Source organism: Hevea brasiliensis, chromosome 9 (assembly GCF_030052815.1).
Source record: "Hevea brasiliensis isolate MT/VB/25A 57/8 chromosome 9, ASM3005281v1, whole genome shotgun sequence".
Lineage (NCBI taxonomy): Eukaryota > Viridiplantae > Streptophyta > Magnoliopsida > Malpighiales > Euphorbiaceae > Hevea > Hevea brasiliensis.
Window position 1 is genome coordinate 16,619,178 of NC_079501.1, and position 20,305 is coordinate 16,639,482.

The 20,305-nt window shown below is 31.4% G+C and overlaps 2 protein-coding genes across 4 annotated transcripts; both read right to left on the minus strand.

Annotated features, from left to right (window-relative positions):
- Window positions 1-1,008: 1,008 nt before the first annotated feature.
- LOC110644420 (uncharacterized) lies at window positions 1,009-9,084 on the minus strand. Of its 3 annotated transcripts, none has more exons than XM_058153177.1 (5): window positions 8,902-9,084; window positions 6,701-6,858; window positions 2,503-2,637; window positions 2,204-2,311; window positions 1,009-1,355 (listed from the first exon to the last, which is right to left on the minus strand). In XM_058153177.1, the coding sequence occupies exons 2-5, from the start codon at window positions 6,842-6,844 to the stop codon at window positions 1,191-1,193; spliced, it is 552 nt and encodes a 183-aa protein (XP_058009160.1). In that variant the 5' UTR covers window positions 6,845-6,858; window positions 8,902-9,084; the 3' UTR covers window positions 1,009-1,190. The 3 variants fall into 3 exon arrangements, with proteins under 3 accessions (XP_058009160.1, XP_058009158.1, XP_058009159.1); XM_058153175.1 differs by lacking the exon at window positions 8,902-9,084 and adding an exon at window positions 7,894-8,733; XM_058153176.1 differs by lacking the exon at window positions 8,902-9,084 and adding an exon at window positions 8,516-8,732.
- Window positions 9,085-16,392: 7,308 nt separating this feature from the next.
- LOC110647932 (peroxidase 72-like) lies at window positions 16,393-18,303 on the minus strand. The gene is made up of 4 exons (XM_058153178.1): window positions 17,869-18,303; window positions 17,496-17,687; window positions 17,251-17,416; window positions 16,393-16,997 (listed from the first exon to the last, which is right to left on the minus strand). Exons 1-4 carry the CDS (start codon window positions 18,094-18,096, stop codon window positions 16,585-16,587), a joined length of 999 nt encoding a protein of 332 aa, XP_058009161.1. The 5' UTR covers window positions 18,097-18,303; the 3' UTR covers window positions 16,393-16,584.
- Window positions 18,304-20,305: the final 2,002 nt, after the last annotated feature.

Genomic DNA, 20,305 nt, shown 5'->3' on the forward strand with positions numbered 1-20,305 from the left:
ATGGGACCACTAAGGAGACAACTAGCAGAGCATCTCTGCGAAATTAATGGCTATCAGCCTCTGTCCCTTCCTCACGTGAACTGTACATCTCTCGGACCCATCCGGTCTCTCACTGATGAACCCATAGATTGGTCCCATCCGATCTGGCAAGATTCTCAAGACCCAATGGATACTGAGATACAAGAGACCATTGAAAATGCTGACCCACCATCACCTGTTGAGCACCAACAGTGGCCAAAGGACTTTTTTGGAGTTAATGACTCATACGATTCTGATTATGACACATTTAATCTGTCAACAACCCCATGATTAAAGTTAAAGTCTGTTTGTCTGTCAAGATATGTAATAAGTGTGTTTTATTTCTCTTTATTTCTTTTACTTTAAGAGTGTCGGTAGCCAGTCACTTACCAGTTGCTTGTAAAAGCCAGAGTCTCTATGCCTATATAAAGAGACGTTCTATCCAGTTGTAAATAGACTTAAATTTTCCCTGAAATAATATTCTGAGTTTTCTCCTATGGCTTTCTAAATTCTCTTTCTTTCTCCTGAAAACCTTAGAACGTGTATTATACTCTTATGATTAGAGATATGTATGCTCTACACTTGCCTCGACAGATGATCCTGTGTATTAGAAATATTTTTATTATGATATTAGGTGTAACAGTCCCATTATCGTATGCATAATGTACAAAAGGGCACAGCCAGAGAGTATTTATGAAGAGGGAAGAGGCATAGCATGAGTATATTGTGCATATAGTAAGGGCTACCAGCTTATCTTGACACAAAAAATAAAAATTATTATATTATCATAATAATAATTATATTATAATAATAATATTATATCATATAAAAAATTAATAAAAATAATATATAAAAATATTAAGTTACGGGTACAAATAACAATTTAAGAAAATATATAATGCATGTTTGATAAAAAAAACTAGTATATATAAAAAATAGGATAAAGCACAAACATAACAACCATTGCTAAACTGTGGGATAAAATTGCAATACTCAAAATTCAAACCCTAGGAATTTCCATTGGAATTGATTATTGAATACTTATAACTAAAAAAAAGGCATTTGGAGGGCCTTATACAAAATGTCAAAGAGTTGAAGTGCTAAGTTCAGTTCTAAAAACCCGCTATAGCATTCAAATAAGACGGTGAAAGCCGACATCAAAAGCTAGTTCTTTATTTACCACGGATTTTAACCATAACAGTCCAGTTAACCTTCCCCTCTGGCAATGGGATAGACTTTGGCAAGCGTAGTTGAACTTCATGTTCTCCAAAAGTGGTCAAAGGCAATGGAAGATGAATATTATCCCGCTCAATTATCACATTAAACTGCCTTGCAGCCTGAAAAAGAAAAATACATAACCCTATCAGAACTACAAGCAAAATAATATGAATGATTTTGATTATGTTAGATCCTTACAAACCAATTATGATGAATAACTAAAATCGACACCGCCCTAAAACTGAAAACAAACTGAATGAACAATCAAATTATCTAGTATTATTTCTTTTCCTATATTCAGGCCCAGAACAGCAATAGCTCTTGGCAAAAGCATTCACATGGAAATCGATTATATAGCCAATCACCAGTAGAAGAACCACTCCACCTCAGCCACCAACATAGTGTCCAGTCAAAGAATATGCACAAAAGAAGACGTCTTTTCATTGTATTAAGCAAATGCACCGTGTTCTAACTTGTTTTACCCATATAAAGTCATGGAATGCACAGCAATTAAACCTACATAAACAGCCAGTGCACAAGTAGAATTCTGCAAGCCAGATTTGACAGACTTCTATGTTTATAAGCAATTACCAGAGCTTGCTTACAAAAGCCTCTTTCAATGTTCGTTTTTACGATATTCATGCATAATTAAAAAAAAAAAAGGGTAATTATAAAATTTTCCAGCGAAATAGATATAAAAAATTAAGAATTTTGTACCTCTCTCACAATGTCATCCTCTGTTACTGGTGAACGAATTTCTATGGCCTCATCTTTTGTTTGCGAGCACGGCATTTTGCACGAGCATGGAATTTTATGCCCTAATGTTTACCTATTAAGGCACCATCTAATTAATATATGCTTTCAATGATTCATAGCCACAGTAGAATAGATCTAATGCATCACGGTATTCAAGAATAAAATCACTGAGAAAGAATTCAATTAAGAACTTCAAAGATAAGCTACATACCACCTTGGCATTTGTTAAACGTTTTGCTGCCGTTTCATATTCTTTCATCTTATCTTCCACAGTCTCTTTAACTACTTTAACTTCTTCTTCTTCCTCACGTTGGTCAATCTGATGCAAAAGAGGTCAAAGAATCATAATTAATGAGCTACTGTCAAATGTATAAAAACAAGTGATATTTCCTTGTATGAAACTTAACCACATTAACAGATGAATGCAGGAGTTCAATTAGTGAATTTATTCAACAAAACTGTAGCAAATATATTTATTTTGTGGTTAATCAAAATCTAGATTTAAGAAACCTTGCGCTGCTCCCTGATAAGATGAGCAAACTTGTCAATATTAGGAACAGCAAGCAATTTGGGCATGAGGTGGTTGCGAAAATGCCCAGGAGCAACCTTAACTGTCTGACCAGCTTTCCCAAGCTTTTCTATGTTCTGCAATTGAAAAATTAATATCAATAGATGATTATACCATTACATAAATTTTTTAACTAAAACACCATTGCAGCTATACAATTTATACCCAAGTAGATATAAGCAAAGCTTTTGTAAATATTATCTGGTAAATAGTATCTGTTTTAAATCGTCAGCATGTGAATATCTAGGTGGAAAGCTTCCATCCAAGAATGTACACTTTTTCTATCACACCACACCTAATACCCAGTTAAAATATAGCATGTATAAAGAGTCAAAACTCAAAAGAAAAACATGAATAGGAGCTCTCCTCTCTTTTCTTTTAGAGACTAGAGAGGATTAAAGATGGAAAGAAATCTTATCTACTATCTAACAAGAAATGTGGAATTGACATAGCAGAGCTACTTTATTGAGCTTTGATTAATGAAATGACTTCATCATAAGTGTTTAGAAAGGAACATTTGGCCAAGCATGTGATTTTCTCTTCTGTCTTTTGCAATCTCTTACTTAAAAAAATTATTTTTGCTGTGCAATTCTGTTCTATGTCACCAATTCTCTCACGTAAAGATGATGAGATCTCTTTCAACAGCAGCATCACTTCTGGACTTTCTAGGAACTAGACAGGCTCTAGAGTTTTATGGGCTTACTTTGCCACTGGTATAACAACTCAACTCAACTCAACTCAACTAAGCCTTTATCCCAAAAATTTGGGATCGACTATATGAATTTGCTCTCTCCACTATAAACGATTTTGGATTAAATCTTCATAAATGTGTAATGCTTTTAGGTCATGTTGTACTACTCTCCTCCAAGTTAATTTAGGTCTACCCATTTTTTTCTTTTTATCCTCTAACCTGATGTGCTCTACTTGTCTAACTTGAGCCTCCGTATGTCTACGCTTCACATGATCAAACCACCTCAATCTCCCTTCTCTCAACTTATCCTCAATTGGTACCACTCCTACCTTTTCTCTAATACTCTCATTATGGACTTTATCTAGTCTAGTATGGCCACTCATCCACCTTAGCATTCTCATCTCTGCAAATCTTATTTTAGATGCATATGACTCCTTCAGTGCCCAACACTCACTACCATATAACATAGCCGGTCGATGGCTGTACGGTAAAATTTTTCTTTCAACTTATTGAAAATCATGCGATCACATAAAACTCCCGTGACACGTCTCCACTTTAACCATTCGGCTTTAATCCTATGACTAACATCTTCCTCACATCCCCCATCTACTTGAAGGACTGAGTCGAGATATTTAAAGTGATTACTTCAGGACAGTACCACTCCATCCAAACTAACTCCTTCCCTATCACCAGTTTGGCCTTCACTGAACTTGCAATGCATGTATTTTGTCTTCGTTCTACTAAACTTAAAACCCTTTGACTCTAGAGTACTTCTCCAAAGCTTTAGCTTTCTATTGACTCCTTCTCGCGTCTCATCTATAAGAACAATATCATCCGCAAACATCATGCACCAAGGAATACTCTCGTATATATTTCGTAAATTCATCTAAAACTAATATAAAAAGGTAAGAGCTTATAATTGATCCTTTGTGTAATCCAATTGAGATCGGAAAATCTCGTGTCCCCTCCCACTGTGCGCATAATAGTAGTTGCTCTTTCACACATATCTTTCAACACTTGTATGTACCTAATAGATACCCTCTTTTGTTCTAACACACTCCATAAGACATCTCTTGGAACACTATCATAAGCCTTCTCCAAATAAATAAAAACCATGTGTAGATCTTTCTTCACGTCTCTATATTTCTCCATCAAGCTTCTAATGAGAAAGATCGCTTCCATAGTTGAACGACCGGGCATTAAGCCAAATTGATTGAGAGAGATAGAAGTATCATGACGTAATCGATGCTCTACAACTCTCTCCCACAACTTCATAGTATGGCTCATGAGTTTAATTTCCCTATAGTTTGAGTAACTCTGTATGTCTCCCTTATTTTTAAAAATAGGTACTAAAATACTGTTCCTCCATTCATCAGGCATTTTCTTTGAGTTTAGAATCTTATTAAATAATTTAGTTAACTATGTCACTCCCATATCTCCCCAACACTTCCACACTTCAATTGGAATTCCATCGGGTTCATAGGCTTTACCCACTTTCATTCTTTTAAGTGCTTCCTTTACTTTTAAAGATCTAATCCTTCTAATATAATTCACATTCTTTTCGATTGTTCTATAGTCTATATTCACGCTATTACCATTTTGACTATTATTAAAGAGATCATTAAAATAATTTCTCCATCTTTCTTTAATGTCCTCATCTTTCACCAATACTTTTCCTTCTTTATCCTTAATGCACCTAACTTGATTAAGATCTTAACATTTCCTTTCTCTCCCCCTTGCTAATCTATAAATATCTTTATCCCCTTCTTTGGTTCCATGTTTCTTATATACTTTTTAAAGGCCTGTGCTCTTGCTTGACTAACTGCCTTTTTTGCCTCTTTCTTTGCTATCTTGTACTGTTCATATGCCTCATTATTATCACATTTAGGTAATTTTTTATACCATTCCTTTTTTCTCTTCACTGCCTTTTGTACTTCCTCATTCCACCACCATCTCTCTTTTGAGGGTGGTCCATGTCCTCTAGATTCTCCAAGTACTTTTCTAACTACTTCTCTAATTTTTGATGCCATCTGTATCCACATATCATTGGCCTTCATATTCAGCTTCCATGCTTTGGACTCGATGAGCTCATTTTTTGAACTTCACTAGCTTTACTCCTTTGAACTCCCACCACTTTGTTCGAGCTACACTATTTCTTCTGACCTTACTTGAATTATTCCTAAACTTGATATCCAAGACCACTAACTGATGTTGACTTATTAAAGCCTCTCATGGAATGACCTTGCAATCCTTGCATAGAGCTCTATTTGTCGTCCTGGTTAAGAGGAAGTCGACTTGGCTTCTATGTTGCCCACTTTTGAAAGTCACTAAATGTGACTCTCTTTTTATAAAGTAGGTATTTGTTAGTATTAGGTCGTATACCACAGCAAAATCCAAGATGCTTTTTCCCTTCTCATTTCGACTGCCAAAACCAAAACCTCCATGAACATTCTTATAACTTTGCCTATCACTTCCTACATGTCCATTCAAATCTCCACCAATGAAAACATTCTCTTCATTCGGTATGTTTTGCATTAAATCATCCATATCTTCCCAAAACCTTTGTTTACTCTCACTATTTAGTCCTATTTGTGGAGCATAAGCACTAACTACATTTATTATTTCTCATTCTAGTACTAGCTTTACTAGTATAATTCTATCTCCTATTCTTTTCACAGCTATTACAGCGTCTTTCAATGTCCTGTCTATGATTATGCCCACTCCATTCTTGTTTCTCTCCTTTCCAGTAAACCACAGTTTGTACCCTGAATTACCCACTTCCTTGCTTTTCTCTCCTACCCATTTAGTCTCATGAATGCAAGCAATATTCACCATTCTCATTTCCAAGGTATCCACAAGCTCCATTAATTTTCCTGTAAGTGATCCAACATTTCAAATACTAACCCTGATCCTCCTCATATACTGTTCCTTCCTAATTGGTCTCATTCTATGATATCTTCTATTGTTTTCTATGTCTATCTTGTATTCTGTTCCACTATCTATTTTGCTATATGTCCTATGGACTAACTTCTTTATCAACACCCGTCTATGATGTAGGAACTCTTGCTCACTTAACACCGCACCTGGGCGCTGGCATGATGCATCGCTTTCGGTGAACGCCGTACACCCTTGCATATTTCTCACTACACCGGGCTCCGATGTAGCGCATCGTAAGCAAGAGACGCCCCAACTTTTATATCATTTGAATCCATATCGTAAGGAGTGACGAAATTTTTACGCTGGTTGTCACCTACCGCAACCCTCTTCCTTTATCCGGGCTTGAGACCGGCTAAGCGCAAACTACTTAGGTGGGGTTGCCACTAGTATAACAATATTATTAAAATAAATTTTATGTGCAGAGGGAGAGAAAACTATTCAACTGGAGCTGATTCTCCAATCAAACAAAACGAGAACGATTCACATAGTCAAATCTATCTAAAAAAATGTACCATTGTAAGAATAACTTCTAACTTTCTGAATCGAGCTCCTTGGCAAGCATAGTGAAGTGGATGTATAGCACCATCAGACCTCCTAAGGTTACTTTCTTTCATAATACGCCGTAAGGCATTTCTACCATATTGAATATAAGCCATTATTTGAATGCAGCCTGTTTCAAAAGAACAGAATTTCCATCACTATAGTTTCTAATAAATAATATAAAGCTTAAATTCATCGTTGTCATTTTTCAAAGTCCAAAACAAGCCTGATTTTTGTTCTTTTCATTATTTGAAACCACATTTCTCTGCAAAGAACAAACCATTGGGAAAAGTTCTCAGATAGCAACAAGTTACAGTAACTGGTGAAACTAGACTCTAAGGAAGACTAAGAAACAAAGAAAGTAGAAATACTTAGAAAGAAAAACCATGCAACATCCTTATGCCAATTCAGTATTAGGGGTAAGAATCACTCAATTTGATTCAGTTCAGAGAAAAACCAGATAAACCAAAATTAACGGGAGAATGAACCAAACTGAATAGGGTGACCTAACCGCACCGAATTGAACAGGTTCAGTTCAGTTCGATTTATCAGTTCTGACTTCTGAGCAAAAACAGAGCATGGCATACCCATATAAGAAGAAGGGTACATACTTTTCAGAGCAACCCAACTTAACTTGTAAAAGGCACCAACATTAGTTTCATGTATAACACAACCTGTAAGTTCAAAATTCAAGCACTAGATCACTCACCACCAATAAAATAGAAAAATCTTTTTCCTTTTCCCTTCAATATTTGTTTAATCATTGGAGATGGAATATCAATATATAAAGGGAATATCAATATATTTGTTTAATCAATATCAATATCAACATCAATATCAATATATTATTCATCAATGGCACAACAAAGGATTTACGGACAATGATCACATGGCCTCCTTTTTTTTTAATCACATGGCCTTTATTGAGAGAGAGTCCTATTTAATTTCCAGAATTGAGAAGATGGAAAAGCTAACTATGAAGAAGATATTTTCAAAAAAGTGGCAGAAAACATACTTGCACATGAAAATTTTAAAAAGAAATTCAAAGAAACAAAGGCTGGAGCAGGATTTCAATTTTAATTTGCAGGAATTTGAGATGGGAGAAAACTTAGTTTCTAATTTTCAAAAGTGTAAACCCAGCTCTTGGAATTGAATACAGACTGACTTGGTGAAAGGGAAGGCTGGCTGATTGGCTGTGCAAGAATGAGCAAGAGGGTGGAGGCTGCCTTGTCGATGTTGTGAAGATTGTGGAGGTTGCGACTGAGAGAACTCATCTGCGACTTGGGTTGAGGAGGCAGACACCAGAGAAAGGCTGGTGCGTGGTGGCTGACATGGGCAGGCGCGACGTGGCCAAGAGGCGGTGGACATCAATATTGAGAGGGAGGGAGGGATCACAATTGAGAGGGAGAGATCAGAGATGGGATGGAGAATGGTGGTGGTGACTGGAGTATGGGTGAGGTTAGTGGTGACTCACTGTCTGAATGAGGCAGAGAGGAACTGAGGCCGAGGGTGACAGGGTGAAGGAGAGAATCCAGAGGTCTAAGAGAGAGGAGCTCAGCAGTTGCACGCTCTCTTTTTTAGTTAGGTTTAGTTCAGGGTTGCAAAGGAGAAACCTAAACTACAAAATGCTCTGAAACACAATGCAAATAACAATCTACAAACTCGAATAGCAGAAACACACGCTCTAAGTATTGAACTTATTAGATTGAGAATTCTTTTTCCCCTGAATATGCATTAAAAAAAGGAAAACAAAAAAAGTGATTGGGTTTCAAAGAAGAGAAAAGAACCTTTACAACAAAATCTAGAGAACATTAAAGCTAGATTAGGTGCATTCAAGTGTAACAGAGAGAATTAAGCAAACTAAATATCAGTAATACAGAACTATCACGAATACTAATTTTCCCAAGATATTAACCAAAACAAAGACGTCCTCAAATTTTTTTTTCATCTAATCGACTAGGTTAGTTGTTGTTGGGTTTTTTTTCCCCATCTTTTACATTTTTCTCATCTGTTTCTCTCATTGTCTATTTTTCTATATTCTTTTCCTTGCACGTTCTAGGCACAAACAATCCAAAAATGTCACTTTCACCAATGCACCAAGTAACCAAACAAGCCCATGAAATTAAAAATAAAGAAAGAAAATAAAATTTTAAGCTAGAAAGGAGAATTATACCTTGAAAGCAAGTGAGTAGCCCTGAACCGAAACCTTCAGAGACAATAAACAATAATTTAAATATTGAAGCAATTTGGATGTATACATTATGATTTTGATGCTGGAAGAGGAGAAGAAAACGAAATGTAGATTCTGTAAGGAAAATGCGGTAGAAGGAGTGGAAGGGCGCGCCGGAGGGAGGGGGGGGGGGGGGGGTTGGTGGTGGTGGTGGTGCGTCTAACGTTAGAGAGAGGGGGCAAGGTGGTGGCCGAGAGGTGCTGCCATAGGCGGTGGTGATCGTGACGGGTATTGTCTAGCGGTTAAGAGGTGCTTATGGTGGCGGCGGATAGAGTAAACTGCACCGGTGCGAGGTCGAGTAGTGCGGGATGGATGGGATTTTATGGGTCTGATTGGATGGTTGAGATTAATGGTTTACCTTTGATAAGTCCATTACTTCTTTTAAAATTATGATATAATTCAATTTAAAAAATGATAGAATTTAATTTTAAAAGTATTATGATTAATTTTTTATTTGCAGATTTATTTATGACACACGTATAAATCAATTTAAATTGTACCGAAAATTTAAAATTTTACTTTTTTTTTCACTTCAATTAAAATTTAAATTGACAATTTTAGAGGTGATTAATTATTAAGGATATTAAATTGTATTATTATTTTATTATATTTTTTAAATACTTTTTATTTATTAATTTTATGAAAATATTTATGTTATGAAGACTTTTTAAGATTATAATAGAACTCTAAAATATAAATATTATCTATTAGAGATTAGAATTTATTTATTTGAATTTTTAATTTCATTCTGATTTGATTTCTTATAATATAGAAAACTACAATAATCACACTTATTTAAATGTCTATACAACAATTCAAATATTTATAGTCGGATATTTTATTTTATCTAATTAATTTTAAAATTTTAAAATATTATAAAATATTTTCAATATAAATAAATGTTCCTTATAATATTGAAAATGAGTTCTATGTAATTATAAAAGATGATGTATTTATATAGATACTCTTAATAATCTTTCTCATATTATATTCAAATTCAATTAATGACTTAGGTAATAGTTGATATATAAGTAAAAAATTTTAGTGTTTAGTTTAAATGAAAATTTATTTAGAATTTTTAATAATCAATTTCATTGAATTTATTATAACTAAACTAAATTTCATCAAAATTAATAGAATTTACAAATGAATTCCAAACTTAAAATTATATATATTTTAAATGATAAAATTATTCTTTTATTATATATTATTTTTTGTATTTTAAATATAAAATTTATTTAATTTAAATAAATTTTATATTTAATATAAAATATATCAAATAAAAGAAATTCATTCGTAAATGAACTCTATCATAAAATTCATGTACAATCAAATGAATTTTATTATAAAATTGAACTATACAGAGTTTTAAACTTATTAAGGGAAAGTTTACCTTTTAATAAAGAAAAAAAAATCTCTCTCTACTAAGAGGATGAATATATATATAAAAGGGGGGAAAGGAAAAACAAATTTTAAAGAGGTTTAAGCTTAAAAATAAATAATAAAAAGAAACGTGAAGATGATAGATTTTGTTTTACTAATTAGGATTTTATTTTGATAGAAATGATTTAATATTATATTTAATAGACCATCATATAATATAATATAATATAATATAATATAATATAATATAATAAATGCAATTCAACATATATGCATTAGACTATAATGAATTCAACTCCTAGTCAGTGAATGAAAAAAAATATATATATATAAGAGTATTGACTATTTAAAGTTATATTATGTTTAAAAAATATTAAATATAAAAAATAGTGCGTTGGATTGCCTCATGGCCCTTCGCCCAGGCTCTGTACGAAATAAATCAAGCTTACTTGTACTAATAGGTACCATTAAATCAATTTCTCTCTCTCTCTCTCTCTCTCTCTCTCTCTGAGTGATATTTTTAAAGTGACGACACATTTTACTTTTTTTAAAAAAATTTATCATATACCATATTTTATAAATATTATTTTTTATATAAATTATTAATTAATTTTTTTTAATTATTATTATTATTTATAATATTTCTTATTTAAATTATTATTTTTTTTAAATTTAACTTTTAAAAATTAATATATTTTATAATTAAATGTAATATTTAAAATTTATTTTTATATATTTTTATAAATTTATTTATATAAAAATATTTTTTACTACATGATACCCTTATTAATAATAATAATAACAATAATAATAATAATAAAATCATCATTTATAGTCATTAATTTAAATAAAATTAATCATTAATTTATGATCTCATAATCAATTATCATATAATTTAATTAATCTTAAATTATTTTATATATTCAATAAATAATTTTATTATATTATTATTTTTTATTATTTTTATTATGAAATATTTATTAAAAAAATTGAGAAATAAAAAGTATAGTTTATGTAAAAATTATAAAAATAAAATATAAAGATTTAACTTATTTATAATTAGTATGAATTATTTTTTATATTAATAATTTAATATTATTTTTATTTCACTTTTTTAAAATTAATTATTGCTTATTATTATTATCATTATAGTTAACTTATGGCCATTTAATTGAAATTATTAAATAAAAATGAAATATTTTATTGTTATAAAAATAGATTTAAACACTTTTATTACTGTTTATCAATTAAATAATATTTAATTATAAATTAAATTTTAATTTAAATAGTTTTCATTTATTTGTATAGTATACCATATGAGATATTTGATGCATATTAAACATTCTTATTTTGTCAAATATTTTTATTTTACTTAAATGCTCTCAAATCTTTTTTTGATTTATATTATTTTTTATTATTTCTTTAAAAAGTTATTAATTACCATTCTTAAAATTTATTTATTTAAATATATTTAATTAATAATTATTTAATTATTAAATTTTTTATAAATTTCTTATTTAATATTTTTTAAACTTTTTAATATTATATTTCATTATAATTATATATTGAATACAATTATAACTAATATTTTGATTATCTATATTTTATTATTATTATAAATTTTTAATAGAATTATTTTAAATTTTAATTATAATATTTATATTTTTATGCATAAATTATCTCTCAACTATGTTTTTATATACGAGTAGAATTTTAAAGATAAATTATAAATATGATTGTATAAAAAATTTAATTACAAATAAAAATCATTAAAAAAATTAAAATTATAGTATTAAAATTATGAAATTTATCTTTTAAAAAATAATATGTATTTTTAATATTTATTATATTAATAGAAAATAATGATATTTTAAAATTTTAATATTTATGAAATGTATTTATTTTATTTTATAAATTTATGTAAACTGATAATATTTTATTCAAAAAATTATTTTATAAAAAATATATCAAATTAATAAAAAAATACACTTAAATAGAATATTTTTTAAAAAATAATATAATAAAATGTTATTTTTAACTAATAAATATGTTATATATTTTCATTATTATTAAAATTAAATAATTCAATTCATTATTAATAATTTAGTATATTTTATCATATTAATAGCAAAAAATATTTTATAACATATATATTCATTATTATTAAAATTAAATAATTCAATTCATTATTAGTAATTTAATATTCTTTATTATATTAATAACAAAAATATTATATTTTTATATTTTTTTAAATAATATTATTTTTTCATTAATTTAATATTTTTTCTATAATTTAAAAAAATATAGATCTATATAAATTATAAGATAAAAAATAAACATTTTATAAAATTTCAATTATTTTTAAATAAAATACACTTATTACATTTTAAATGAAATAATAATGAAAACTGCTATAAATATATATATATATATATATATATATATATATATAAATTAAATAAATATTTTAATTAATTATATTATAAATTATTTTTATTTAAATAAAATTAAATAAGAAAAATTTTTTAATTTAAAATTAATTTAATAATAATTTATTTTATTTAAAATATAATTAAAAATAAAAATTATAAATTGCTAACATAGGTATTATGCTAGTTTTATATACGATGGAGGAAGAAGAATTAGATTTATATGTCTGCACATTATCATTTTTCCTGTTTAGCTGATTATCAACGTTCAGAATTTCTACCCAACCAAACAAAAGCTTCTTTCTTTCTAGTAAACTAGAGAGAGGGTGTTTCCTCTGTAGTTTAGGCTTCATTTTCTCTCGAATTCAATAGAGCGTTCGTCTCTGGTAATTATCTCTTATCTAGAGCGTAGGAGGATGGTGATTTTTCTGGCTACGTAAGGGGCTCCCCTCCCCTCCCTTCCCAAACTGGGTTGTTCATAGCTTTTATTGGGTTTTGTTTAGTCATCTTGCAGATCTAGAGCTTGCATGGTGAGTGTGGTTATTTTACATCTTTTATGAGAGATAGTCATAGCTATATTTAGAATCGGTGGTCTTATGTGTCGAGGATGACATCCGATGGATTTAAAAATGTTGTCAATGAACATCACTGTGTCGTTTAGCACTCCATTGGAGTCCAACTCTAGTGCCCTCGCCGAGTGGCTCAACACGAGAAACTCTGACAGTAGATGAGCTCGTTTCATCTTCTTAGGCACAGAGGAGTGGACAAATTTGGCTGCCTTAGTGATCTCTTTGGTTTTTGGGTCTACTGTGTTGATGTTCTATAGTTCGGTTTGGCTAGGCCCGGGTGTTTGCTTTGTTTCTGCTGCGAAGAGTATTCGATGGATGGGTTTGCCTATGGGCTGCCTTTTCATTCTATTGAAGGTGCTTTGCGGTGGTATTCTAGTGAAGGGTTCCAATGTCTTCCCCGGTTGTGTTTGGAATTTCGATTTCTTGCTTCTTTTATGGGTCGAGTACTTGCATGGGTTAATGAATTTTAGATGGTATTTTATTTTTAGGCTTAGGCGGAAACCCCTCTCCTAAGTTGTATTTGTAATCAAAATTTTCATTTCATGTTAAAAAAAAAAAAATCTCCTTCCTCAGCACCCATCCATTAAGCACCTCAGGACAAAAGCTACTATTTTGGCAACTAACAACTGAACAAATATTGAAACAGGAGCATTTAAACCAAACTCTCAGTTTTGGCTCGTCGGTGATGCTAACGTGTGGGCTGATGAGGTTTCTGGTCTGAATGAGGCAGAATCTCCAGAATGAATGTATACAACCTGTGGAACGACAATCTTAATGAATATATATAATCTGAGCTCTAACTATCATAATAAATGAGGTTAACCATTTTGCGTGAAGTAGAGAAGTGATAAAGTTCCTCCAAAAGGAGAGGATCATCCATGGCCTCCCCTCTGATTTATTTTCTTTGCTCTGATATGGACACTATTAAAACACATATACTCCATACTTACCTTCTTGTGATGAACTAGAAATATTTTCTATTTTGGTTTGTTTCTGTTAACATGTTGGAGACGGTGTTCCTGGATTTGTTACTCCTGTACACTAACACATGCCAATCCGTCGTTGTTGACACTGTTCTTTCTACAGTATTGAATAGTTCTTGGCTGCATAGAGATGCTGTCCTCAAGCCTCTTTGAAATCCCTAGTATTTTGACTTTGTCCAATATTATTTTCTACTGTTGTTTCGCATGCTTTTTGGTTCACGTGACTGTTAAGACAAAATCTTCTCTGGCATTCTCATTTCTGTGAGTTATTTCTTTGCTCGACTATCAAGACAAAATCTTCTCCGAAAGGTTTTACGGCTTACACCTGAGCCGGCAATTCACTCAATCTTTCTCGAATAGTGCCCGCATTATCAAAATTTTTGCATATTACTAATAAAATAAAATTTTTTATATTCATAATTTTAATTCACAAATTATTATAAAAATTTAATTATTTCTATTTCCTACACATATAAAATATATCCATATATATAGTTTAGTTAAAAAAAATAGTGTTATAATTTTATAAATTAATAGCTTAAAGTAAACAATTAGGAATAATTTTTTTATAGAAAAAATTCTGTTTAAATTCCCAAATTCATTATTTGCTATATAATGTAAATTTTATATTTACATTTTATAAGTAATACTATTATCTATCAATTTTTATTATAATTATTTAATCAATTCATTTAAAATAAAATTTTAATAATTCATTATATTACAGTTTATAAAATAAAAAATCATGGTTGTGGGCTTAATATAAAAAAATAACATAAATGCATATTATACTATATTCTAAAAGAAAGAATGATATAATTATAAAAATACCAAATGTCAACGCATCATGTGACATTCATACGGCCAAAAAATACCAAATGCGCTGCACGTTGCACCGAAAAAGAAAAGGAAAAACAGAGAGCCAGGATAAGGAGTAATTTTATTGTTGTTAAGAACAGTAAAAACACTTTCTCTTTTAGTATATAAAGTAATAATCAGTGATTGGAACTTGTAAGCCTTTAGGCAGACAAATTATGTTATTATATGTATCTTTGGTTTCACATCAGATTATATGACTATTGCTTTCTGCATGTTTTGTTGCCAAATATTTTACACTCGGCGCGTTGTGTCATTAGAGTTACAATCTGCGCAGTCCCTATCATTTTCCATGGTACATGCTCCTTTGCTGTACAATTCGACCCTTCATTTATTTTCTTCTTATTTTGTTGTTTTCTCTCCTATTATAGCAAGCATGGCACTCTTGTTTGAAGCTGTGGATTCCAATTGTAGACTGTAGATATTTTCTTGATCTCTAATTTATACTGTTTCTGTGGCTTGTGTTCTTGAGATTGCTGCTGAGCAAGTTCTGTAGTTTTTATCATAGGGCTTAAAGCAAGGTATTGACAAAGGTATATGATACTCTAATTTCAAGTGAGAATTTACATGCGAATTCCATTTATCTGATGAAAAAGACCTAGGTGAGCAGGGTTCGTTGAACTTCTACGTGAAACACACTTCTAGTTCATCTTTCTTTGATGAAGTAATTGCCTCCAAGTCTCGATTGTAGCAGAGATTGTCAACCATTTATGATTTGTTCTTAAGGGAACTAATTTGTGTGGTAGATATAAATCAGAAGGTTCAAGATTCTGCTTGCCAAGGACAAGTTGAATTGCCAAAGTGGATAGAGCATTCAGTTTCTTTCCTTTGGTACATAAAGAATCCTCTATATCCATTTTACAGTTCACATAAAATTAATTCCTTCGGTATTCATGACTGTTCTCCCAACAATGCCTTTTATAATGGTTGGACTTGAGACCTTGGAGTGCAGTAGCCTTGCCACTGCACCCAACAACACTTGTTGGTAGAGCATTCAGCTTCTTAATCCCAGTTCACTTTTCCACTTTCTCTCTATCTTTTCGGACATTCTAACCCTATATCAGGCTTCTTAACAACAAAGTCAATTACCAAATGTGGCAATAGTTCTTCTAACATGGACAGACTAAACTGTGATCACCAGAGTACCATACTACTGCAGTGAAAATATCATTCAGCTATTTATGAAATGAAATATCTGAAATTCCACGCGTACACAGCAGAAAAACCACAGAATTCAACCCCTGTAAGAGCAGAGAATTCTGCCTGGTAGTAACAACAAAATGGAGAACTTGAATTTTTCTTCAGAATTAGGAAAGGAAGACAAGAACATAAATAGGAAATCAGACGCAATGCCTTTACTTGTAGATGAGTAATTAAGTAGTCCAATCAAGTATTAATTCTCCTGCAATTCTTCCTAACCTCTCCTCTTGGACCTGTCAATGGAGAGATATTTCCCATCTTAATCATTGACTTGGCAAACTGCTCAAAGAATAGTTTATTGTTCTCAGCATATTTCTTGACCAGGTCCATGGATGCTTCACTCTTTGTCAGGAGAACTTGATCAGAATTCAGCAGACCCTTTGAAGCCAATAAGTTCTTGAAATAGCTGTTATCAAACTTTGTTGGACTTACAAAATCCAAGAAAAACAGGTTTTGGTCACCTCCAGATCTTGGGCAGCGGGTACGCAATTGTGCAGCATATGATTGATCTAGTGTGTAGTCAGGTTGCCCATTGCCAGACTGGTTGTACAGCCTCTGCCTGAAGCTGGTACATCGAGCATTCCCGATTGTGTGGCTTCCTGCCAGAAATTCATGGAAAATTTAGCACGCCTCTTTTTGATGGAAGCATGAACCACCCATTTGCTAAAATTTGGGCAGGAAAGAAAATTTTGGGCACACATAGCACAGGTTAGTGTTTTTAGAGATGATGTTCATTATAAATCAGTGATGAACATAAATTGCAGAATTCACAAAATGAGTTCTATTGCTGGAGTGAGAAATTTTATTGGAAAAAAACAGAAATGTTAGAAGGCAGAAAATCTATTTGGTTACCAGAGAGGGCTACAAGATCAACAACATTGAGGCCCTTAAGCTTGAACTTGGTAAGAATGGTTTGAAATGTGTTATTTGGAGCAGGAATGTTGTTGTTAGAACCACTCAAGCTTGCACCTCTCGAGTCCTTCCTTCCCAATGGTACTTCCCAGCTAGGTCCTCCTGTCTGTGCAAATGAGCTCAGGATTTTGGTTAGCTATCACTATAAGTAGTATAATTTCATCACAGGACTAAGTGAAACTTACAAGAACAGTGGAATCTCTAGCTGCCAAGGCCAAAATATCAGCACAAGATACTATTTGAGGACACTCTTTCTCTAGTGCACCTTTAATGTCATCAATCACTTCGAATCCTCGAGCTGAGTTTCGGTTTGGATTAGACCTCTTCTCACTGATTATGCTTCCACTGCTGTCTAACAATAGTGATGCATCACAACCCTGCATTAGAAGAGCTTTATGTTTGTAAGTTATGATGAACATTGTCTTATGCCATTACATGTCTCATAGCACTTGAAGTCAGGAGTTCAAAACCTGACACAAGCCTTGTGCATTTGAACATTTTATCTAGAGCACACTTAACTATACAAATAGTGATAGGAATTCTAGGCATGTCACAGACCTTGACAAAACAGTCATGAAAATGAAGCCTAAGTAATGAGGCTGCCATGCGAGCTTCTTTTGCTACTGCCTTGGCTAAAATAGACTTGACTATCTGTTGAGCTTTAGGGCAGGAATGGTCATAGAACTGTGGGTAGAGGTAACCTCCAGTCGACTTCCCACCAATGGTAAAAGGAGCGAAGACAAGGAGAGTAGTAAGCACTAAGAGAATGTTTATAGATTGAGCCATTATTGCTTCAAAACTTGCTATGAAGCATTGTTAGACGTTTTAGGGGTATATATAGAGGGAACTTTTGTGGACACAACCTTGAGATAAAGGGAACAAAAGGATGGAGTTGGCAACTAACTAGATTTTGTAAGCAATGTGGAAAAAGAAGAAAACAGTATTGGAGTTGTTAGCTGCTTATTATTTAGGCTGACTAGTTCATTCATGCTGCATATAGTTGTTAGCCAATTACAAAGTAAACTCATTATAATCACAACTTTTAGTGTGTTTTGGTGTGTGTATATCGAAATTTCTTTATATATATATATATGTATATATATATATATATATATATATATATATATATATATATATATATATATCACAGTGCGCTTAGGCGATCACTTAAAAAGGAATTAGCTTGTCGAATTTCCATAATTTTGTAATCTAGCTACACAGTTGTGTTACTGCTTTCTGATTTAGATATCCCAACTAAACTAGCAACCCAGAAAATTTGAGAGCAAGAAATGTGCTTTAAACTCTTGCATATAAGGGTATAATCCAACCTCTATTACCTTAATTAGGGGATATTGCCTTCACTAGTGAACATAAAGGAATAATTTCCTTGGTTTTGAATCATTTCTTTATTCAATATATAATTGTAAATAAAATTGATTCATCACAATGATAAGACTTAAAGGTCAAGCTTGTAATAAATTATGGAGACTCAAGTGCTTACACACATACTTTTCAGTCATTTGTCTGGTCAAATGATTCTTTTTCTTTGCAAAGTTGAGCCTCTATATTCTTGTAAATAAATAAATAAATAAATAAATTAATAAAAGAGTTGCATTATGGTGAGAAAGGTCTTTAAAGCAGAAGCATATTCACCTGCTTTATTGACGATCTTAACTTTAATATTGACTCTAGGTTGGCTCCTAGACTTTGAGACTGAGAAGCACTAATTTAAAGCTGAAACTTTCACATCCTTTTTCAACCTTCGTTTACTGGGTTATTCATGATATATATATATAAACTAAATTTATCACTTAATTTTGGTTTTGTTTCAGTTTGATCACTATTATTACACTCTTATTATGATAGTATGAAAACCTAAAATTCTAATAATAATTACTTTATTGAAACAATAACTGAAATTGAATGATTTTGTTTATACAAATAAGTTGAATAATAATGGATAAAAATAAGCCCCACCAATTAAAGTGGCAAGTTAATTAGTAGTTATTTTGGATGTTTTGAAAATAGGAAACAGCATAATATTAATGACAGTGATGCTAACATGCTGGGTTGTTGCCTTAATTGCAAATGGATTGTAGAGGAAGATTACCCAAATCAGGATACAAGAATATCAAGACAATCTGATCATTAGCCAATAAGATGGCAAACATACTGATAAGGATTGGACAACTACTCCAAAGCTTCTACTTCTTCAAGACCAAGCTACCTTCCTTACCTTTTGCATCTTATTATGCCTAGCTTTTTTACTCTTCTTAACAACTCTTGTCATGGAACATCAAGTTCATTTCTTCTTAAATTTATCATTAATTTCAGTACAATCATTAACCTTTAATTTACTCATTTTGATTCGGTTTTAATAATTACTTAAGCTGACCATTGTTAAATTCAGCTACAATCACAATTAGATTTTTGACATGGTACCTAAATAAAATTTCCTATTATAATTTTACCATAAAAAATAGTTTGTAAAACTTATTTAGTGAATATATAAAATAATTATTAAAAAAGTCCTATAAAGATTGGATTAATTTCACTGACCGTCCCTCAATTGTGAGGGTTATTTCATCATTCCCCGTAAACTTTAATTTATATTACAAAAATACTCAAACTTCACTTTAATACCACACAAAGTAACTTTAACCATATTCTGTTAGATATTTCGGCTATAACCTATTCTAAACATGCCTAGATGGATTAGATACAACAAAAAATATTTCTATGCTACCAGAGAGAACAACGTTTCTCCTTTATTTCCGAAAAATGAATTACCTATCTTTCAATTTTTTTTTCTCTCTCATCACATGAATTTCCCAAGTAGCAAAGCGATTATTTTTTGTATGTGGCAAAAAGTGAAATATTTTTTATTATGTCTAATCCACCTAGATCATATCAGTTTCTAGTAGGAGTATTTAATGAAATATGCCCTAATAGACTTCGGTTAGAATTAAATTGAAGTTTTAGTATTTTTGTAATA